This window comes from Lutra lutra, chromosome 1 (genome assembly GCF_902655055.1).
Source record: "Lutra lutra chromosome 1, mLutLut1.2, whole genome shotgun sequence".
NCBI lineage: Eukaryota > Metazoa > Chordata > Mammalia > Carnivora > Mustelidae > Lutra > Lutra lutra.
Genome location: NC_062278.1, coordinates 209,868,184 through 209,890,983, shown reverse-complemented (window position 1 = coordinate 209,890,983; position 22,800 = coordinate 209,868,184). Strand labels below are relative to the sequence as shown.

The following is a 22,800-nucleotide window of genomic DNA, read 5'->3' as shown; positions in this document are numbered from 1 at the left end:
GAAATAACTTAAAAAATGTAGGGTCCCAGGGCCTGGCTGGCTCATGGGTGGAGCATGAGACTCCTGTTCTCAGGGTTGTGAATTCAAACCCTACCTTGGGTGTAAAGATAACTTAAAAAATTAAATATTAAAAGAAAAAATATTAAACATATATAAAAATCATTAAAAGAATTAAAATATTACACTAGAAAATAGTCACTTCATGAAATATAAAGCAGTAAGGAAATAAATTCTACACGCGAGCATTCCCTGCGTTCCCTGGAAGTGGAACGCTCAAACTACCACCCAGACCTTCCCGGGTGCCTACGACTCCCGGCGTGCTGAGCACGACGCTCCTTTACGGCCATGGAGGAAAGGGAGGGGCTCGTGGCGCTCCCTCACGTGTAGTTTCGCTGTGGAAGAAGGAGGGGCTGTGAAAGGTTGGTGGATCTGGAGCCAGTGAAAAAGCAGATCTTGTTGAGCGTCGGAACGAGAAGCCAATGGGCGCGCAGCTTGCAAGAGGCGGGACTTCCGTCAACGAAGTCTTGGTGAGCGGCTGCGCGAGGAAAGTCACTTCCTTTCTCGTGCGGCGGCGAAAGTGGAGAGAGCGCCATGAAGGCCTCGGGCACAGTAAGGCGAGCGCGGCGGGCCCGGGGACCGGGTAGTGCAGTGCGGATCGATTCGGGGGCGCCGGCAGGTGGCGTTGGCCGCGTAGCGGGAAAGCGCTCTTGGTCGGGTCCGGTGCCACCGCGCGCCATCGCCCCCAGGCCCAGCCAACATGGCGGCCATTGCGGCGCCGCGTGGGGAGGCTGGTGCCATGGTTCCGACCCGCTGGGGAATCTCGGGGGCCGGAGAGGTCGGCTCTCTTTTCCAGGGGAAGGGACAAATTGCGCGGCTTGGAAGTTCGAGCCACGGGACTTAGTCGATCTTCTAAATCTCGGGTCCCCCATTTGCAAAGTGGTCACGGTGGGAGGAAACATTAATATTTCTTGTTTCCTGACGGGGCTGTAAGAAGTAGAAAACAACCCGAGCTGACAAGGGGAGGTTTATCGTGGCAAGTGCTTAGTAAAATCAGAGGGCGCTGTGGCGCAGAGATGGAAGAGCGAGCCCTCGGGAGAAACAGGGTGGGTCCTGTACAGCTCCCCAGCCTCAGTTTCCACGCTGGGGAAGAGGCCAGCTGCATCGGTCTTTTCCTGAGCAGGTGGTCCGCGGGACTGATTAATCACATTGAGACATGGAAGTAGGAGACAAGTTTGCGATATTTGGCTCCATTCTTATATTAATAAAATGATTGACGAGTCATTTACGAAGGTGGGTTCGTTGTAACATATCGCAGTGTTTGGCTTTAGCCGACGTCTTTGTCTTTGCATCTTTGTAAATGGGGAGAGCACTGGGAAGTCCAAACAAACCCCTTTGGACTGCTGCTGTGAATACTGAAGCAGTTGCAGATCCCATGGCAGCAGGCCTGGAAAGGGAACTGGATACTTGTCCTGGTTCTGCCTGGAGTGGGCTGTGAGATCCCAGGCTGGCCACTGTCTTTGGGCCCCAGAGTGAAAGAGCACTTTGGGAAGATGTGAGCTGCAAAGATGCTGTGAAGGAAGAAGCCTGCAGGTTTAGGCTTCAGCTGCTTTCACAGGAATATAAACGGAAAGGGAAGGACAGCCAGATTGACAGCCCTGCCCAGCTTTCCTGAGCCAAGGCAGAGGGTAGCCAGGCATCTTAACTCTCCCTGCCCTCGATCCCTGTTTTGGGAAGGCTGGGACAGTTGGCATGACACAGTCACCGGGATTCCATATGGATGCCCTGTGATGGGACAGTCTTTTCTCACTCTCCTGATTTCAGTTCTCACCAAGCTTGGGAAAGGAAGCAAGGTGAATCTCACAGTTGGCCTCAGGGCACTGGGTCAGGCCCCACCTCAACTCCTGTTTGTGTTTCAGCTGCGAGAGTACAAGGTGGTGGGGCGCTGCCTGCCCACCCCCAAATGTCGCACTCCGCCCCTGTATCGCATGCGAATCTTTGCACCTAATCACGTCGTCGCCAAGTCCCGCTTTTGGTACTTTGTGTCTCAGCTGAAAAAGATGAAGAAGTCCTCAGGGGAAATCGTCTACTGTGGACAGGTACGGGGTGTCTGAGAGCAGGGTGGGGTCTGGAGTGGATTGACACATTCCCGTGGGGGTTCCTCACCCCACAGAATTCCCAGACTTCATAAACCCTGGCTTGTTCGCATGTGGTAATTAAGCCCTAGGTTGGGATGGGGTGGATAACCTCACTGCCCTTTTCCCGGTGAGAGAGCCCAAGGCCCGGGAAGTGTGTGGCTGGTATGCCCGGACACCTCGGCTGAGGCCAGTGCTTTGGCTGAGTCTCTTATATAAAGTAGGCAGAGGTGCTGTCACCTGAGCACCTTTGCTGTGATGGGCGCTGGGCTCTGCATCAGACACCTGCAGGGTGGTAGCTGCTTTTGGGCCCAGGTAGTCTTGGGAGAGTAGTGTTTGGGAGGAGTTGAGCTGATGGTCCACATCGGGGAGGTGTGCCAGCCTGGCTGGCCGTGTCCGCTCCACTGTTGCCATGGGGATTTGTCTAGGACGGCAGGTTGCTTTCCTGTGCTCTGAGATTCAAGAACTGGGAAACAGATACAAGAGAGGCCTGGGGAAGAGGATTAGCAAGGCTGCTGGCCTTCTTGTCTCAGCCAGTGTCTCTGGCACTTAGGTGTTCGAGAAATCCCCCTTGCGAGTGAAGAACTTCGGCATCTGGCTGCGCTATGACTCGAGAAGCGGCACCCACAACATGTACCGGGAGTACCGGGACCTGACCACCGCGGGCGCCGTCACCCAGTGCTGTGAGCTGACGGGACCACACCCAGTCCTCCCTTAGGGCTCCTGTTGCAGGGATCTGCAGCCCAGTCAGCCTGCACCCTGCTTCCTGCCCACTCCCTGCCAAACTGAGGCAGGAGTGCCAGAGTGCCAGAGGCTTCTTGGATTAGGGGATCAGGCAGTCCAGGGGTGGTGGTTGGGGGGCGGGAGTGGAGAGGATGCTCCAGGCGCCTCTTCTTCTGGAACCTGCCAGCAGGTGGAGCTTCAGGGTCCTTCACTTCTGCAGACATAATTCCCACCCACAGTCTAGCCCCTAGCCCCGGCCCTGTCTGTTGGGATCTGGCGCTGGTGGCCCCGGTGCTCCTAGGGCGGGTTACCTGCCAGAGGCCAAACCCAAGCACCTCAACCCAAGAACTGCTGTTTCTCATAGCAGCGGTTTAAACAGAGGTGCTAACAGCAAGTGGATCTCGTCGCCTTTGGGGGGCTGTGGCCGTGCCCCTCAAAGTGAATTTGGAGGTTCTACACCCCTGATAACGCTAGTGTTTGCTGGGGCCAGAGGCTCCAGCCACCCAATCCCCAAGTTGGGGTCCCTCTAGGCCAGCACTTGATGGGAGGTTTGAGGAATGCCCAGATCCCGGGGTGCACATTCGCCCTCTGCCTCCTTCCCTGCAGACCGAGACATGGGTGCCCGACACCGTGCCCGAGCGCACTCGATCCAGATCATGAAGGTGGAGGAGATGGCAGCCAGCAAGTGCCGCCGGCCAGCAGTCAAGCAGTTCCACGTGAGTGCCCAGGGCCCTGCTGGGCAGGCTCGGGGGAGGGGGGCTTCCCTGGACCGTGGAGCTGCCCCAGCTACTCCACTGTCCCCCAGCCTCGGGAGCTGCAGGGAGGCACTGGGTTTGACGCAGGAGCCCAGTGGGGGGTTGCCACACCTCAGTGGCCCCTGGAAGACTAGGTTGAGAGGCTTCCACCCCCCACTCAGCCATCTCTCCTTATCACAGGACTCCAAGATCAAGTTCCCACTGCCCCACCGGGTTCTGCGTCGCCAGCACAAGCCACGCTTCACCACCAAGAGGCCCAACACCTTCTTTTAGGTGCAGAGCCTCCGTGTGTCTCCAGGTCTGCCCGAATAAACTTCTTGGGAAAACCAGGGTGCTCAGACACTCTTATTTTCTTTGTATTCCCTGTAGAACTCAAGAGGGCACAGCCACGCTATGAGTTCTCTGCTTGGGGAGGGGTCCTCCTCTCTGGAAGTGGGGCCCAGGCACCTGATTTCTCCAGAAAGGGAGCCCCAGGAGTGCCAAAAGCCACACCTCCAAGCACTCTCCTGCCCACTTGGCTCCCCAGGGTTTCATCCAGCAAGGGGCTCTCATGGGCAGGGTCCTGGGGCTGGAAGGCCCAGTTTGCGGCCCCAGCAGGTAGCCTTCTGCTGTGAGCTTTGGAGGGTGTTTTGCAGGCCCCTAGGTTTGGCCCCTAAACCTGTCCCACCTTCTTATTAGAGGCTTCAGTTCGTGTCTGGTGAGATATGGCAGTCAGATGTTAGATGCCTGGAAGGAGCCAGGATGATGGGGTTGGTTCATCCCACCTGTGGGGTTTCCCCTCTCAGAGCCCTAGTCGTTAGTTCCAGGATCCTCAGAGCAGACACCAAGGGGCCCTGGAGAGGGCCATGAGCTTGCTGTGCTGTGGTGGTTTCCCCCTTCACTAGGTGCCGGCCCCTTGAAGGACGCCCTGATCCTGCCCAAGAAGTTCAAGGTCTCACCGTTGGTATCAGTTTCCAGGAAACCACTTGAGGCCCTGGGGAATTCCAGGCATGAAGCTAATCCCACCCTGGCTGAGCCCCTCAATCAGGAGGCTGAGGCGCGGCTAGGAGGGCAGTTCTTGGGAAGTGTCTGTCCTTGGTGTGTGACCTTGGGCAGCCCTGGCCCACACTGAGCGAGTCCTCATCAGAAGGTTAGGGCACTCGGCAGATTTACTCAGTGGACAATACTTGGAGAGTCACAACTGTAGGCGCTGGGGGCTAAGGTCAGCCAAGATCTGCCTGCTGTCACAGAGAGCCACGGAACTGGAAGAAGCCAGGGCACAAAAAGGCAGTGTGGGTGAGGGTCTGGGGAGCAGTCAGGCCTGGAGTGTCCCAGGCAAGGGTACAGCCTCCCTTCCCCCACTTGAGGTGGGATAGCTCATTGGCATGATCGATCCTGGTGGCTTCCAGAAAACCGGCTCACTTCAGGCCCTACCTATGTTTGGAGAGGTGCCCAAGGCAGGGCGTGGGCACAGCCAGCCACTGTCCCAAGAAGGACCTGGGGACAGAGTACCAGGCTTCCCAGATCTGCACTGGCTGTCGTCGTCGTCGTCCCCCCCCCCCCCCCCCCCCCCCGCTTTCAAACGCCTTTGCATGTACTGAGCCTTCTGCCTGGACGCCTACGGATCATCACTGGTTCGGCCTCACCGAGGATTGTAAGCCACACGTGTATTCCGGGGACAACAGGTGGATTTTTGATGTCCCCCCAGATGGAGTCTGAGGAGGGTGGAGACCACATGTATTCCTCCTTGGCCCCAGGACAGGTTTAGTAAGTCTGGGACCCGGAAAAGTGTGAGGACAGCCAGTGACTGTCCCTCACCTGTGCATCACATGGAGAAAGGGTGGTGATAAACAGGGCCCCAAGTGGCTGGACCCAAGCTTTTAATTTCTGACCTGCCAACCCCCCCCGCCCCACCCTGTAGGTACACCAATTTACTCTCCCCATAGTATTTAATAATAAGGCCTGTTATTTAATAATAAGGTCTGTTTTCTCCCAGCTTTGCCAGTACCATTGGTTAGTAAACTTTGATGGCTGGGAAAAAAAAAAATCACATTTTAGGGATTTATATTTGTCTTCTTAAGAAGTAGGCACTTCTCTGTAAAATGAATTTGTATGGCTTTGTCTCCCCTCATGGGGCTGCCGGTCGTTTTTTAAGTTACTGTTTTGTAAAAGCTTCTTTCATATATGGGCAAAACCCTGAAAATCTATTTCCCCCATATATGCTGCAAATTCTTCCAAGGCACTTGATGTTCTTTAAGCTGTATTTTGGGGCCAGCCAGGCTAGAATTTTTTGAGTTTTTTGCCTTGTTAATGTCATTAATCTTTTGTGACTTAAGGCAGACACCTCTAGTTGTCCCCAAATACTTCATCCTCCGTAATAGGATCTCCATATCTAGATGCCACCCACAAAGAAGATTTCCCAGCCTTCTTTTCATTAAGGGGTAACTGATACTAGCCACAGCGATGTGTGCCATTTCCAGGAAATAACCCATCTGGCTGGAATATAGGCACAATGTCTGGTGCTCCGGCAGCCATCTTTGGCCAGTAAGAAGCCACACTGGAGCAATAAGATTGAAGGACTTTGGGTATCAGCCTGTGTCTATGTGATAAGAGGAGAGAGAAGGAAACAGCAGTACAGCTTAGGCTGTAATCTGGAGGTTTTCCGTCACTTGTGACTTGGCCTTGACGTGAGCCCTGATGGTTGTGCCTAGGGCAAATCACTACCCATTCAGCTTTAGTTTCTTACCATGTAAGGTGTGGTTGGTTCTGGGTGTGGGAAGACTAAAGATGAGCTAGAGAGGATACACCGCCAGGAAAGTGGAAGGCCTGGGCCCCACAAAGGCCCACTGTGCACCTCCATCCCACCCGGGGCTTCAAGGCTTCATCCATGTACAGCCTGGGAACCAGGTGGGAGGGCTCTGCCCCAACCAGCCGGAGGATGGTATCCGTCCCTTACTGAGGGACCTTCCCACTGAGGAGGAGTGAGCCCCAGCTCCCTGATATATCTGGTCATCCACCCGCCCTGCCATCTACTCATCGTCAGTAAGTTTGCCCACAGACCCCTCCACTGTGTAACCACCTACCTGGGAATCTGCATTGCCCACCTACCCGCCCACACCCAAACCCTGCACAGAGCGGTTGCCTGGGCGCTGGCTGGAGATAAGGGCTGCTGAACAGAGCCCTCTCAAGAGATAGCTCAAGAGTGGGAACCAAGCAGAACAACAGCAAAACTGGAGTCTGGCAGTAACGAGCCCTTCGGTGTGAGGCCCATGAGGCAGGGCTGGCCTCCAGGATCGTTGATGGCCCCTCTGGTTGGCTGGGGGCTCCCAGGCCCTGTCCCAGGGTTTGCCCAGGTGCCAAGTGCCACACCTGGCAGGACTGGGAGCCGAGGGGGAGAGATCACAAGTTGCCCCTCTCTGCACTGCCCCCACTCCTGAGAGAACCATTGAGCAAGGGCAGGCACCAAGATAAGACAAGCCGGGCAGGGGTTCCAGAAGACCTGAGCCAGATTCTGAAACCAGGAGAGACTACCTAAGAGTCGTGGACCCCTAGAACCACAGTTGGAATCCTCAGGGCTTAACAATGGCGGACTCTCTCAGGAAGCTACGGCACCATCAATAGAAATGGTTTGCTTTTACTGAGTGCAGGGGAGAAGTTCAAAGCCAGATACCCAGAAGGTCCTGCTAGAGCCAGAGTAGCTCACAGCCTCTCACCCCTGACCCCTGCCATGTCTCCAGGGAGCCATGGGGGTGCTCCCTGGCAGCAAGCAGGGGTGGGGACAGCAGACAGCCAAGCAAACACACTGACATTCCTGCCCCTTGTGCTCAGACTGCAGCTGCGGGCCATGGGGGATCTCCCTGCCCCTCCCGCTTCACCAACGGGGTCCTGCCTGCTCCCTGTCCATGTGGGAACTACACAGTCAGGGAAGGTCCCACTGCATCTCCCCACCCTGCGCCCTCCAACCCTAAAGAAGATGGTCCCGCCCACCCTTCATGGTTCCAAACTCTGGGCCCCCTCTCACATCCTGGAATTCCAGATCACATTCCGAATCCACCCATTTCTTCTCACCCCACAATCACTGCCATGGACATGGTGGGCTTTTCAGAGTCTGTAAGTCTCATTAGGTCCCTCTTGCTCCAAACTCTCCAATGCCCTCCCCCCAGCACCCTCAAAATAAAATCCACACCCTTGGCCAAGACTCAGGGTCCCTTGTGGCCTTCCCTGTCCTCACTCAACTCTGCTTACTCCATTTGTTTGTACCTCAGGGCCTTTGCACTGGCTATTCCCCCTGCATCTCTCCAAGCTTGGCTCATCTCTGCCTGCAGGTCTGCACTCACCTCCTCCAAGAGTTCCCACCCCATAGGCCCCCAGGCCCACTCCATCTCTGACCTTGCTTCACTCAACCATCAGCTTCTGAAACCTATGTGCGTTTATCTGCTGGCTTGGTCAGTGTCAAGTTCCTGTGAGCAATATGGTTCCACCTGGATCCTGCTGAGTCCCCAGCAGTGGGCACACAGGCATGCACACAGTAGGTGCTCAATGAATGGGCCTCAGCCCCAGTGTCTGTCTGTCTAGCCTCCCACTTCATAGTAGAGGAAGAGAAAGACTGGCCATGGATGGTAACCACTTCTAGAACCTCCCTGGGGAGGGAGGACCGGGTTTGTGTGTCCTATAACAACTTGCATATATTTAAATTCACTTGTGTGGCTTTTTGGGAAGGGGATCCCCTCCAGGAATTTTCCTTTCCCATCAGATTGTCCTGAAGGGTACAGTGCATCCGGGCCTGAAAGAATGAAGACGGGAAGGAAAAGGAACAGTGTCCTCCCCGCACCCTCCTAGCTGGGGTGGAGCAGTGCATGCCAGCGGGCAACAGATCTATCAGAGTCTGGGGGCAGGAGGTGGCGGTGTGCAGGCTGGCCCACACCCGGTTCGAAGAGGGAGAGCCCCAGGGGACAGGAAGGTTTGCCTGGGAGATGCTGGACCAAACTGGAGTGGCGTGAGTCGGCTGGAGACCACCAGGAGGCGGCAGAGGCTTGGAGAGGACTCTGGGGCCCACACGAACCCAGCAGAGGTCCAGATCCCTCCTGCTGGTGGAGGAGGGAACCCAGTTTCCAGACACCAAGTCAGGACTCGAACCCAGAAGTCAGAGCCTCCAGAGGCCAAAGTCCCTCAAGACCACCAACGAAGGGCCCCAAGACAACAGTGTCTGGGTCCTTTGATAGCACGACCCCAGGCAAGGGACTTGCCCTCCATAAACTTGGTTTCCTCTTGTGCGATGGGGGACATGTCAGACACTACCTCCCAAGGAGTCATGGGCCCCCCATTTATTCGGATTCGAGGCCACTGACAGTCCCTCCCCCATGACCTCTATTACACGCTCCATGAGTATTCCACACAGGAAACAACAAATGCATGAAGACACCAGTGAATGAATGAATGAATGAATGAATGAATGAGTGAGTGAAGGCTTTACTTTGTGCCAGGTTCCTACTATGTAGGTTCGATTTATTCCTTGGGGCAGGGACTGCTTTATCTCCATTTATAGATGGGGAAACTGAGGTCCAATGACAAGCAAAGACTCCCCCAAGTATGTCTGCATTTAGGACCTGAAACCCAATGTGTCCCACTCAGCTTAGTCTGGGGCTGGGGTTTGGTGATTTCCTCTCACCAGGTTCTGAAGAAAGGGAGTGGCTGCAGATGCCCGTTGGGGGAAGGGTTCAAGCAGAACAAGTTTTCCTCAAGCGGCAGGGCAACCCAGAAAAGGAACCCCTGGTTTGTGGGAGAGTGAGCTCCCCTTCCCTTAAGGTACAAAAGCACAGCGGGGATTTGACTCCTGAAGCCACAGCTACCAGTCTTGTGGCCTCAGGTGAGTGTGACATGTCTTCCCAGAGCCTCAGTCCCCCACCTGTCAACGGGAGACATGAACAGCTTGGGGTGAAGGGATAGTGCCACCGAAGTAAGACGGGGTATTTGGGAGCCGCACCCCACCCCCACCCCCAGCAGCCACCCACGTGGCCGGCCTTGGCCTATCTGACCAGTCCTGGGCGGAAAGGGTGCGGGTCCTGCCCGCCCCCAACTCCAGGGGCGGGGTTTCGTGGACCCGGGAGCCCAATAAATCCACAGCGGGTCTTCGGGAGCCACCCCTTTAAAGCCCCACAGAGACCTCCAGCCGTCCGCGCAGAGCACGGCTCCCAGGGAAAGGGACCGACGGCTGGGCGGTGGACACACCGCTGTCAGGGGCAGCTTTGCCGAGCGGGAACGAGGTGCGCCGACAGACAGACGGCAGAAGCAGACGCGTAGACGAAGAGGAGGGACAGGGAGGCAGCCGACCGCAGCGAGGACCCAGAGATTCCTTGCCCAGGGAGCCCCGGCCCAAGTCGTTTTCGCTGCCTCCCTCCAGGGGCCCAAGGAGACAGGTGTGGGGCCTCGCTGCAGAGGCCCAGCATCCTCCCGTCTCCACGCAGCCCTGCCTCCTCGGTCGCCGCCAGTTTCCCTTATCGGGGGGTTGCGGGGGTTGGCGGGGGAACACGCGCGCGTGGCTGGAAAGGCCGAGGACGCCCTTGGCCCCCGCACCTGCACCTGATGGCCATCGTCGAGGCAGGAGCGCTGGCCACGTTCGGAGCCTGGGATTACGCGGTCTTCGCCCTCATGCTGCTGGTGTCCACGGGCATCGGGCTGTGGGTCGGGCTGGCGCGGGGCGGGCAGCGCAGCGCTGAGGACTTCTTCACCGGGGGCCGGCGCCTGGCCGCCCTGCCCGTTGGCCTCTCGCTGGCCGCCAGCTTCATGTCGGCGGTGCAGGTGCTGGGCGTGCCAGCCGAGGCCTACCGCTATGGCTTCAAGTTCCTCTGGATGTGCCTGGGACAGTTGCTCAACTCCCTGCTCACCGCCTTCCTCTTCATGCCGGTCTTCTACCGCCTGGGCCTCACCAGCACCTACCAGGTACCAGGCAGAGGCCCGGAGGCAGGACCTGCCTGGCTGAGAACGCAGGGTTGTGACGGGGAGGTCCTGGGGCTTTGACAAGCTGTACAGGGGGCCGTAGCCGGGCTCTTTGGGGCTTTAACTGGGCCGACGGGTGCGGAGGGTTCTGGGAAGTAGCCCTAGGCAGCGGAGTGAGGGGCAGGAAGGAGGAAGAGGAGCCTGCGTCCTGGTTCTCCTCGGTGGAAGCCCGCGCAAGGCGGAGCCAGGTGTGCACCAAGTGCGGACAGGCACAAACCTGCCCCCCACATGCTCGGGCGTGCGCACACCCGAGCGATCGCCGGACAATGGGCCGACGGTTCGAGACCCGACTTCCCCGCTTACTCTGCTCCGGCTTCTCAAGTGACAAACTGGGCTAATAAGAGGACTTCCCTCCAGGGCAGGCGGTAAAGTGATTAAAATCGTGACCGGTATACAGTAGGCCACCAATGACAACTGGCCACAGGCTCTGTATAGTCCGCTTGTTGACGCAGAGCGGCGCCGCCCCGGGGACCAATTAGCCACCAGTGGGGGCGGAGGAACGTGCGCCTTTGATTGATCCGTCTTCCTGGGCACTCTTCGTGTGCCCAGGAGCGGGGATGGCGCGTGTGCACAGGTATGTGCACACTGGTCGGAATCTGGGGCTTGCCCCCCACCTCCCCGCTCCACGGGCAAGAGTGGAGAGAGAAGTTGGCCTCCGGAGGGAGGGCAGAAGCCACGAGGGCGGGTGAAGCACCCCAGAGGCCTCGATCTCCTGGGTAGGACCTGTCCAGGTGACCACGAGCCTCGGCTCCTCCTTGCAGTACCTGGAGCAGCGCTTCAGCCGCAGCGTGCGGCTCTGCGGGACCCTGCAGTACCTGGTAGCTACAGTGAGTGGCCCCGGCCCCGCCCTCGCCCTCAGGGTCCCGCTCAGATCCCTTTTACCTGGGTCCTGGTCTTCGTCGGCCCCGCCCACAGCCTGCCCCCATCCGTCACGACCCCGCCCCGTAATTTCCCCCCAACCCCCATCCTGCAACGCCCTTCCCAGGCCCAGCCTCAAGCTTTCTGGCCCCGCCCCCTGCGGCCTGTTCTGGAGGTTTGGCCCGAAGGCCCTCCCCCCATACCCCCGGCTTGACCCCACCCCACCCTGTGTGGGATTCCCCCTACTCATCCGACGCCACAAGCTCCGCGACCACTATTCCCTCCTTCCTCCTCCCCGGTCCTCCGCGGGCCTCACCTGGTCCCGGCTCTCCACCCGTAGATGCTGTATACAGGCATTGTGATCTACGCCCCCGCGCTCATCCTGAATCAAGGTTTGACTCTGGGAGATCTAGGGAGGGTGACCCGGAGAGAGCAAAGGCTTTGAGACGAGACCGAAGGAGAGGGGAGGGACAGAGCCGGGAGAGACTCGGGGAGGGAAGAATCCCGGAGAGATGAGGACCTTAGACACTAGGGGCCAAGTTTGCACCCTGCCTGGATGCCTAATGGGGGGCGGTTTCCTTGCACAGTGACCGGGTTGGACATCTGGGCATCGCTCCTGTCCACTGGAGCCATCTGTACCTTCTACACGACTGTGGTGAGTGACACCCCCACTCCACGTGGGGGTCCATGCGCACTGGGTGGGGGACACCCTGAAGCCATCATCCACTCCTTATTTTCCCTTCCTGCTGAGGAAGCCTGCATCCCGGCTGGGCCTCTGTTTCCTTATCTTAATAACAAGTCATTTGAAAGGCTTGTTGCTGGGGCGCCTGGGTGGCTCAGTGGGTTAAGCCTCTGCCTTCAGCTCAGGTCATGATCTCAGAGTCCTGGGATTGAGCCCCACATTGGGCTCTCTGCTCAGTGGGGAGCCTGCTTCCCCCCTCTCTCTGCCTGCCTCTCTCCCTACTTGTGATCTCTGTCAAATTTAAAAAAAAAGAGAGAGAGAGAGAGAGAGAAAGAAAGAAAAAGAAAGTCTTGTTGCTGAGAGTCCAGGCATAGCCTAGCTTCAGGACTGGCTGGATCCAGGGGCTACAACAGCATCCTGTGGGCCCCTCTCCCATCTCTTGGGGTCCCATCAGCTCAGAAAGTAAGTTCCTATTTCAGGATGGACCGGCACAAGTCCCAGGAGGGTTCCGGTTGGCTGGCCCCGTCTTGCGTGCTGTGATTGGATGAGCCAATCACAGAAGTTTGGGGGGCTGGGGAAGATGTTTTGATTGACTATTTTTGGAGCTGGGAGTAGATTGGCTTCCCATGAATGGCCTTTGAGGGAGAAGGGGCTTCTCCAAAGGCATATCCAGGGGCTCATATGGGAAGGCAGAGGCTGAAGGATAAAAGCTATAGCTAAGAATAATGGTAGTAGAAGTAATGATAATGGGGGCAGCCAACACTTATTCACTCACTGAACTTGTACGTGCTAGGTGCTGTGGCAAAGATTTTCTTCACATGAACTAACTGAATCCTCACAACACCATTTTCCAGATGAGGAAACAGGCAGAGAGAGGCATCAGTCACAGCCACTGTGAAAGCCAAACTGGGTTGGCCTCAGACAGATTCCTGTCTGAACCCCTGCCTCCCCATCTGTCACGTCTTGCAGGGCGGCATGAAAGCTGTGGTCTGGACTGATGTGTTCCAGGTCGTGGTGATGCTAACTGGCTTCTGGGTTGTCCTGGCCCGTGGGATCATGCTGGTGGGTGGGCCCAGGAACGTATTTGAGATTGCCCAGAACCACTCCCGGATGAACCTGATGGAGTGAGTAAAATTGTAGAGAGGGTACTGCAAAGAGGTGGAGGTGACATCCCTCTGCCCTGGGAGAAGCCAACCAGTGCCTCCTCCTCCAGGAAGTCCTCCCTGCTTCCCTTCCCAGACTCTCCACAGACCAAACATTTGCCTCCCCTCTCTAGACTGCCCTAGCCCCATCCCTCCAACTGTCCCACCTTGTCCCCCAGCCCAGAGTGGACACTGATGGCTCCCCGAGGTCACAGCTGGGCACCGAGAGGTTTTTGAATGCATATATGGACGACTCAGTAAACAAAATTTTCAATCTGGCAAACTCCTACTCATACACTTCAAAACCCTCCCCAAAAGTCCCCTCAAGGCCCATAAGGTTCAGAATGGCTATCTGGGGCCCTTGGGAGGGTAAAGTCAATGTGGTGTTCCCATATGGCTGTCTTGTCCCTCCCTTATCCAGCTTTGACCTGGACCCGCGGAGCCGCTACACATTCTGGACTTTTATAGTAGGCGGCACGTTGGTGTGGCTCTCAATGTATGGCGTGAACCAAGCACAGGTGCAACGCTATGTGGCCTGTCGCACGGAGAAGCAGGCCAAGCTGTGAGTGTTTAGGAGGTGCAGGGTGGGGGCCTCTGGGACCAGCTGCCAACCCCCCACCCAGCCTGAGGCTGTGCCTCCCCCTCAGGGCCTTGCTCATCAACCAGCTGGGCCTGTTCCTGATCGTGTTCAGCGCTGCTGGCTGTGGTATCATCATGTTCACGATCTATGTAGACTGTGACCCTCTCCTTGCAGGGCGCATCTCCGCCCCTGACCAGGTAAGTCTGGCCGAGGCTCGTAGGCCACTCCTGCCTTCCCCACCCCCACTCTGAACTGCCGCATGGATGAACCTCTCCAGGCAAGGGTGGAATAGCATCTAGAAGAGAGAACAGCCTGTGCAGAGATCCAGGGGCAGCAAAGAGCTTGGCTCAGAGGAGGATCTGGAAGGAGAGGGGAAGAACAAGGCTGGGAGGCAATGGGGAGCCATGGGGGGAGGGAATGTGCAGGGGACGGGCACATTCAGATTTAGAGTCAGAGACTCCCTGAGGGATATTAAGGAGGAGATGGGATCATGGTTCAGCATGACATGATGGTGTTGATTATAATAATCATCAGCTCTCATGCCACAAGTGCCTACTCTGTTCCTCATGCTGTTCCCTTCACAGTCTCCCATAAAATCTTTCAGCATGTGATGAGGCCAAGGCTGTCATGGCCCTCACTTTACAGATGAGCAAACTGGGGTTGGAATGGGTGGGAACCAACTGTCTGAGGTCAACAGGTGAGTCGGCCGCAGCACTGGGGCAGGAGGCCTGCCTGGTTCAGAGTCTGTTCAGAATTGGCAGAAAATGGAAGGCTGTCCCATCTGCTGTCCTCTGCTGGGGTCAGCTCCTGGACTGCCTGACTGTGCAACCTCAGCCAAAGGCCGCACCTATTAGCCTTACTGTCTTCATCAGTAAAGCAGATAACATGGAACTCTGCCTCACTGGGATCCCAGGGCTCTGTGCGTGGTGGGGCTCAGTGACTGTCCTTCGGGGCACACAGTCAATCAGCAAACGCACACTCAGTGCCTGATGTGAGCCCCGTCTGCACTGGGCCCTGGGGACATGCAGTGTGAGGACAGACAGAATCCCTTGTCCTTGGGGTGCTGCTGTCCTGGACGACAACTTCCCCCCCGCCCCACCTACCCAGTACATGCCCTTGCTGGTGCTGGACATCTTCGAGGACCTGCCTGGAGTCCCTGGGCTCTTTCTGGCCTGTGCCTACAGTGGCACCCTCAGGTGAGCAGCCCTCCTTGCTCACCCGGCTGTCCCCCTGTGGGATAGAATGTTCTGGGCATGTCCATCATTTACAGTTTCTGTTTGGTCCCCAGTGGGCAGCTCAGGGGGGCCCCAGCAGAAGGGGGGGCCCTAGCAGAAGGCATGCCCTGAGGACAAGGACCCGAGCTGTGGGGTTTTCATCTTCTTATCACCTGGCAGGGCCTCACCTGTCTCCCCTCTCCCTTCTTTCTTTCCTTCTTTTGGCCCCCAAACAAATGTTATTGAGCACATACTGAGCACCTACTATATACATATGTGGCCTCTACTGCCATTCTGAGTCCCAGGCACAGCTGTGACTGAGTGGTACCCCACTTCTGCCTCAGGGGCCTCACATTCCAAATATTCTGCGACTTCTGGCTCATTCCTGCTCTTGCTGTGACCAGGGTCCCATGCAGTTCTCAGCAGCAGCCTATGATTGCTGTGTAATGAGAACTTGTGCCATTCATGTCCTTGGTCAGGGGTGTCTTTGCTCCCATGGGGGTGTCTTAGGGCTGGGGGCATGGATGGTGGGATGGTGGACATCTCCTCCACTCTTGAGGAATTCTGTCTGTTACCCATGCCTCTGCCCTTGGGCTAGGTCAGATGGTATGAGCAGCTGGGGCCTCCCCCAGCAGGTGAACCCCAGAGAGGGGTGTGGCCAGTCCCTTGATGAGGCCTGTTGACCACCCTCCCCACCCTATGCTCAGCACTGCCTCCACCAGCATCAACGCCATGGCCGCAGTCACCGTGGAGGACCTCATCAAACCTCGGCTGCCGAGCCTCGCACCCCGGAGACTCGTGATGATCTCCAAGGGGCTCTGTGAGTTGGGTGAACCTGATGGGGGGGCAGGGCGGCCTCTCTCCGTTAACCATGCTGCCCCCCATCTGCCACAGCCCTCATCTATGGCTCAGCCTGTCTCACCGTGGCGGCTCTGTCCTCGCTGCTGGGGGGAGGTGTCCTCCAGGTGAGCGTCCCTCCCTGACCCACCCCATCGCCACAGGAAGCAGGGCACGGTCTGCTTTGAACTGAAACCCAGAAAGGGTCCTACTTTTCACGGCAGAACTGGTCTGATGCCACCCGCCTGATAACTTTCTACAGTCACCTGGCTGGTGGCAGTGGCAGTGGGAGGTGGGGTGAGGGGAGTGGCTTGGAGGTGGGACCAGAATTTATCCCACACAGAGGAGAGAGGCAGGAACAGGGAGTCCCATCCCCTTTAGGGAAACAAGCACGGGTCTCAAGGTCCACAGTGGAATTCCTCAGGTCTTGCTTTCCCAGCAAGCAAACTGAAGCCAGGAGAGGTGGGATGGTTCTGCCCTTAGCTCCCCCCCCCTACCCCCTCTCGCAGGGCTCCTTCACCGTCATGGGAGTCATCAGTGGCCCCCTCCTTGGAGCCTTCATTCTGGGGATGTTTCTTCCTGCCTGCAACACGCCGGTGAGTGGGGGCAGCTAGGGGTTGGGAGGGCACAAGACCTCTCTCCCCTGACCTAGACTCTGCCCCCAGGGTGTCCTCTCCGGGCTGGCCACTGGCATGGCGCTTTCACTGTGGGTGGCTGTGGGTGCCACTCTGTACCCGCCCAGCACCCAGTCCTTGGGAGTCCTGCCATCATCCGCTGACGGCTGTGTCATGCCCTCAGCCAACACCTCTGAATTCTTGGGCCAGCTCCTTGCCACCAACACCTCCAGCAGGAACACCAGGTGAGCTGGCCTGAGAGGTGCGGTGGGGGAGGGGGGCTCTTAAACTGAGTCTGAATGAAAAGGAGGAATGTGCTCTTGGGACAGTGAAGGAAGGGCATTCCCAGTGGAGAGAAGGGCAAGTGCAAAGGTCTTGGGGTCGGGTTCAGTTTAGTGCATTCCAATGATAGAGAGGATGGGGTATATTTAGTGGGCCAAGAAAGGATAGATTAGGTTGAGGCAGAAGAATGTGGTCTGATTCTTTATTTTTATTATTATTACTATTGAGATATAATTTACAGACCATAAAATGAACCATTTAAAAGTGGTTTTAGTGGATTCACAAGGTTACACAACCATCACCATTAGCTCAAGAACATTTTCATCACCTCACAAGGAGCCCCCATCCCCATGAGCAGTTGCTCTCCCTCCAGCTTCTGGGAGCCACTAATCCGATTTCTGTTGCTATGGATTTGCTTGTCTGGACACTTCTTATAAATGGAATTATACAATAGACAGCCTGTTTCATCTGGCTTTTTTCACTCAGTGATGTTTTCAAAATTTTTGTTTTGTTTTTGATGTTTTCAAGGTTTATCCACATTGTAACACATATGAGGGCTTGATTCCTTTTTTAATCAATTCCTTGATTCCTTCTTAATATTCCTGTGTGGATGGCTCACATTTTGTTTATCCATACATCCCTTGGACACCTCGGTTGTGTCCACTTTTTGGCTACTGTGAACAGTGCTGCTATGAACATTTGTGTGCGAGTTTTGGTGGGGACATCTGGTTTCATTTCTCTTGGTCTATACCTAGGAGTGGAAATACTGGATCACATAGACATTCTTTTTAAATTATTTTTTAAACACTTTTTTAAGGTTTTATTTATTTATTTGAGAGAACAGAGTGAGTGGAAGAGCACGAGCGGGGGTGGAAAAACGGAGGGAGAAGGAGAAGGAGGCTCCCTGCAGAGCTGGGAGTCCGACTTGGGGCTTGATCCCAGGACCCTGGAGATCATCATCTGAGCTGAAGAAAGATGCTTAACGCACTGAGCCTCTATATCTTTTTTTTTTTTTTTTGAGAAATGCCTATCCAAACCCTTTGCCCATTTTTTTTTAAAACTGGCTCTTTTTATTTTATTGTTGAGTTCTAATTTGTATGTTCTTTAAATCTTTATGTATTCTGCATACTAGATCCTCATCAGATGTATGATTTGCAAATATTTTCTTCCACTCTGGATTGTCTTTTCATTCTCTTTATAGTGTCCTTTGATGCACAGGAGTCCAATTTATCTCTGTTTTCTTGGGCTGCTTGTGCTTTTGGAGTCACAACTAAGAAACTATTACCAAATCCAAGTTCATAAAGATGCACACCTAATGTTTTCGTCTAAGAGTTTGATTTGGGTAGATTCTGAGGGTAATATGGAGCCATGGAGAGTGGTGAGCAGTGGCAGGAGGTAATCTGAGTTACATTTCAGTAATGCTCCCTCTGGGTTGTGTGTATAGAACACCTATGGGTGGGAGTGGGATAGCCTGAGAGGAAGAGAAGTGACTAATTGAAAGAGAAGTGACTAATGCACACATCTGAGTGAGAAATAATGAAATATTGCACTAGGCCGTGGCAGTGGAAATGGGAAGAAATGAACAAACTGGGAGTGGCTTTTGGACTCATGCACACCTCTCCTACCCCCAGCCCTGAAATGGACCTTGATCGACCCGCCTTAGCTGACAGCTTCTATGCCATTTCCTACCTTTACTATGGTGCCCTCGGCACGCTGAGCACTGTGCTATGTGGAGCCCTCATCAGCTGCTTGACAGGTAAGCAGATCATATGTCCTCCTCAGAGATCACCCTGTGGATCCCTCTGCCTCCAGGACCCACCACCGGGCAGGAAGAAGAGAAAAGACATTCCCGCCAGCCAAATGGCCACCACGTGCTTGATGCATCAGCACCCTTTCTGCTGTGTCGCCTTCGGAACAAACCCTGCACACCTTGTAGGGCTGGTCCCATTTTGCAAAGGCATAAGAAAACTGAGCTACCCCTCCTCCCTTCTACCTACCTATCTAGTCTCTCCCCTGCCTCCAAAACGTCCTTGCCAGAGGATATGGGGAGCCGCAAGGCGCTGTCCATTGTGCTGAAATAGCTTCTCAGCAGGACCTCAGGGGCTCCGTGTCCATCTGGGGATTCTGAATGCCACTCGAGAAGTGGGAAGACTTCAGGAGACATCGATAGTGATCACAATACCCGTTCTTGCTTCCTGTGTCTCAGACTTTACATTCACCAGGGCTTTCTTGAGTCCTCTGTGCCAGACAGTATTCTAGATGCTGGGGAAATAATGAACCATAATGAACCACCCACCGATGTATTAGACCCCCTTACTGTGTAGATGAGAAAACTGAAACCCAGAGAAGGGCAGAGGCTTGCCAGGGTACCCAGTGGGTCATTAACGAGAATCTGGGGATTGGAACCCATCAGAGTGCTCCCTTTCCCCTCTCTCTCCAGTTCCCATCACCTCTTCACTAAATACCCCCCTTTCCCCTCAGGCCCCACCAAGCGCAGTACCTTGAGTCCTGGGCTCCTGTGGTGGGATCTTGCACGGCAGACAGCATCGGTGGCCCCCAAGGAAGAAGTGGCTACCTTGGATGACAGCTTGGGGAAGGTCAGTCACAGGGCTGGTTCCCAGAGCAGGGGAGAGACAGTGAAGTGATTTTTGATCCCCTGGGCATGGCCATAAGTCAGGGGAGGAACATGGTGAATCACCATCTTTCTCAACCTCTTCCAGCAAAAAGGCTTGCTTGAGAGTTGACATGTCTTCCACACTTTTTATTAAGCCCTTTAAAAAAAAGACTGAATAGAATTTCATATTATTCATTTCCTTGGATTACTTCCAGGCTGTGGCAAGTGAAACTGGTTTACCTTTAAGGATTGATTTAAAATCTCTTCTGTAAATAAAAGTACTTAATTCAAAAGTGAGTCAACTTAGAGAAAATCTTAAATAAGAAACATGACTGGGGGTGGGCCAAATTCACCCAAAGCCATGTGGTTGCTCTGTAAATGCCCTGAATTCAGAAGATGCTGTCCTTGATCCAGACCTGCCCCTGCTTTGGAATCCCTGTTTCATTTTCTCATTTCTTACACACTCGCTATGTCCCTAGCCCTACTCTGGGCTAGAATTCATGTCCACTGTCTAGGAGGAGCAGATAAAAGCTAAACTGAGAAATAATTAACTTCTCAGCAAGTAATGGCAGTGAAACAGGGTACTGTGATGAGGGTGGCCTCTTGGAAGAGTTAGGAGGTAGAGCCAGCCCTAGGAAGATCTGGGGGAAGGGCATTCTGGATGGAGGGCACAGCAGGTGAAAAGGCTGAGGCCAGAAGCTTGAGAAGAGGAGGTATGGAGAGGGAAGGGATTTGGCTGGAATGTTTTGAAAGCTCCTTTCAGCGGCTGTGGCGAAATATTTATTTTCTTGAAGGGGAGCAGCCTGAAAGTCAGAGTGAGAGGGAGGCAGGCATCCTTGCAAGCACTGATGGCCTGAAATATCGGTGATGTGGGCATTGGGGGAGAGAAGCGGGTGGAGGTTTTGGAGGCAGGAGGGATAGGACTGGCTGATGCACTGACCAAGGGGACGGTTGTGCAACTCCTGCCCAGGTTCTGTACTTTTAGGCCATCAGCGACCCCATCTGGGGGATGAGCTGACACAGAGCAGAATGGGGTCCCTGATGGTGTCTTTCTTCACTTTTCATTCCAGGGTGTTGAGGAACTGCCCCCTGGAACTAAGAGGCCTCCTGACTTCCCACCCACTGACGAGGACCATCTGCTCTTCCTGGGGCAGAAGGAGGTCAATGGACCCGGCTCCTGGACTCCCAGCAGTACACATGACCATGGTCAGGACCTTCGGGAGACAGACCTCTGAGCCAGCAGGGGACTGGCCACCTGGGATGGAACCTCAGGGTAGGCCCTCCCAGGCCACAGAAGAACAGCCTCTGGCTCCAATTGGCTGGACTGTGTCTTTATGCAAATGAGTTTGGGATCCCTGCCCTATGGAAAGAGGTGAAGCCCTACCTTTGGGAGGTCATTTTATCCAGCCCCCTTCCAGCCAGCTCCTAGTCTTAGATGCTGCATCCTTGCCTGTTCCCCCAAAATGAAGCCAGATTTCTGTCTATGTACAATAGAAAGATGTTGAAGTCCCCTCAGGACAACATGGGAAAACTGCAGGCCCAGCATTAGAGTCTGAGAAAGTCTCTAGTGCTTCTCTAGAATGTTAGCAAGGATTTCGGAGGTCCTCAGGCACCAATCCCTGCACCCCATCTCGCAGTTGGGGAAACTGAGGCCTGGAAAGGGGCAACAAATTGACCAAGGCCACAGAGCACACCTGAGGTTCATTGAGAATTGGGACACCAGCACTTCCGCCTTCACCGCCTCCCTCTTTTCCTCCCTTTGGAGGGTCGGACATCACATGGCCCCTGACCTTGGGAGCAAGAAGGGAAGATAAAGGAGAAATAACATTCTTGATCTTCCTCTTATCCTGGACACTACGTATCTTATCTACCTGAGGTTACAGCAAGTCGGGTTGGGGCAGGGACAGACCTGGGAGCTACATGATGTTGAAGGTCTGTTGCCAGCATGTCACCAGCAATAGATAGGGTCTGTGGACAGGGTCAGACAGGTGGGCAAAGCCGTGTCCTGGGGATGCGCTTGACTTTGGATGCAGAGATTTAATCCATGCACATCAAATAAATGGACTTTGATGTTTAATGTTCTATGCTGCCTGAAAAATCGTTCTGGCTGTTGCCTCAGATCTCCTCGGTCAGATGGGAGTGTGAATCTCAGTATCTCTTGTCCCAAGACTGTGAGTGAATAAACCTGAGTAAGCATCAGAGCAAGGTGAGAATTACCACCTTGGGGCACCTTGTGCTGCCCTCCCTGGCACACAGCTTCTCTCCCTCTCCTGATCTGCACTTGAACCATCCCCTCCTCACTGCCCTTTCTGCTTGGACCCTGCCAGCCTCCACACTGTCCCTGCACTGGTCCCTTGGGGTCTCTGGGACCTTGAGAGCTGATTGAACTCACACCTGTACACATACCTCATGCAGCTCCTGGGGTCCCCAAGGGAGCAACCTGTACTCACTTCAATAGGGTCCTCCCCAAATTCAAGACCCAGAACCTCAGAATGTAACTTTATTTGAAGAGTCTTGGCAGATATACTTAGATTAAAATAAGGTCATACTGGATGAGGGCGAGCCCTCAACTCAGTGACTGTCCTCATAAGAAAAGAAGACACACGCACAGGGAGAAAGCCATGTGGATACCGAGGGAGAGACTGACACATCTACAAGGCAAGGGACAGCAAGGATTGCTGGACCCAGCAAAGGCCAGGAGAGAGGCAAGAGGGGGTTTCTCTCTTGGAGCCTTCAAAAGGAGTACAGCCTACCAACACCTTGATTTCAGATTTCTGGCATCCAGAGCTGGGAGAGAAAAAAAATATCTATTATTTTAAGCTATGGCAGCCCAGGAAGTGAACACACCTCAGGATCTGGGCTCTCTCCACCCCTCAGAGACCTGGCCCTCTGGCTGTTTTCAGGAAGCTTTTAGATTTAGACTTAAAAGGGACCGTTCCAAATTTTCAGTCATTAACTGAGTAACATGGGAAGCAGGCTTTCCAGTGGTTAGTGGTGCTTGCTTAGAGCAGAGCCCAACTTGGTGGTGAGAAGAGGCATGAGAGGCTAAGGCTTGTCTGGCTGATATTTTAGGGATCCAACCATGTTGTTCCATCATCAATAGTTCATTCCTTTCTATTGCTGAAGAATATCCCATGGTACAGACGAATCAGTTTGTTCATCCATTCACGATGTCAGCCTTGAAAATAAAACAGCCAGTTCTTTTAAACCAGCAAAATGGGTTTATTCTGGAATGACAGTGGAACTGCAATTCGGGACTTGCAAGCTATGGCAAAACCATAGCCGAGTCTAGAGAACAAAGGAGAGGAACATTCCTTTATAGAGAAAAAGAAGGAAGTTGGGCACCTAGAGGGCTCAGTTGGTTAAGAGTTTGCCTTCGACTCAGGTCATGA

General features: G+C 54.7%; 2 protein-coding genes and 1 non-coding gene across 5 annotated transcripts; all 3 read left to right on the top strand.

The window, feature by feature from the left end:
• The first annotated feature begins 464 nt into the window (after window positions 1-464).
• Window positions 465-3,939, top strand: RPL18A (ribosomal protein L18a). 2 transcript variants are annotated; one of them, XM_047697889.1, is made up of 5 exons: window positions 465-614; window positions 1,917-2,096; window positions 2,686-2,815; window positions 3,462-3,571; window positions 3,791-3,939. In XM_047697889.1, exons 1-5 carry the CDS (start codon window positions 480-482, stop codon window positions 3,881-3,883), a joined length of 648 nt encoding a protein of 215 aa, XP_047553845.1. In that variant the 5' UTR covers window positions 465-479; the 3' UTR covers window positions 3,884-3,939. The 2 variants fall into 2 exon arrangements, with proteins under 2 accessions (XP_047553845.1, XP_047553851.1); XM_047697895.1 differs by having other exon boundaries at window positions 470-609.
• On the top strand, window positions 3,184-3,316 carry LOC125090030 (small nucleolar RNA SNORA68). Its single transcript, XR_007124142.1, has one exon. It is a non-coding gene; the product is annotated as a small nucleolar RNA SNORA68 (small nucleolar RNA).
• A 5,814-nt stretch (window positions 3,940-9,753) lies between the features above and the next one.
• SLC5A5 (solute carrier family 5 member 5) lies at window positions 9,754-21,456 on the top strand. 2 transcript variants are annotated; one of them, XM_047714560.1, is made up of 15 exons: window positions 9,754-10,528; window positions 11,347-11,412; window positions 11,784-11,835; window positions 12,031-12,098; window positions 13,095-13,249; window positions 13,689-13,829; window positions 13,915-14,044; window positions 14,955-15,043; window positions 15,769-15,881; window positions 15,956-16,026; window positions 16,408-16,494; window positions 16,564-16,757; window positions 18,426-18,550; window positions 19,276-19,391; window positions 20,479-21,456. In XM_047714560.1, exons 1-15 carry the CDS (start codon window positions 10,172-10,174, stop codon window positions 20,641-20,643), a joined length of 1,929 nt encoding a protein of 642 aa, XP_047570516.1. In that variant the 5' UTR covers window positions 9,754-10,171; the 3' UTR covers window positions 20,644-21,456. The 2 variants fall into 2 exon arrangements, with proteins under 2 accessions (XP_047570516.1, XP_047570586.1); XM_047714630.1 differs by lacking the exon at window positions 19,276-19,391 and having other exon boundaries at window positions 20,479-20,498.
• Window positions 21,457-22,800: the final 1,344 nt, after the last annotated feature.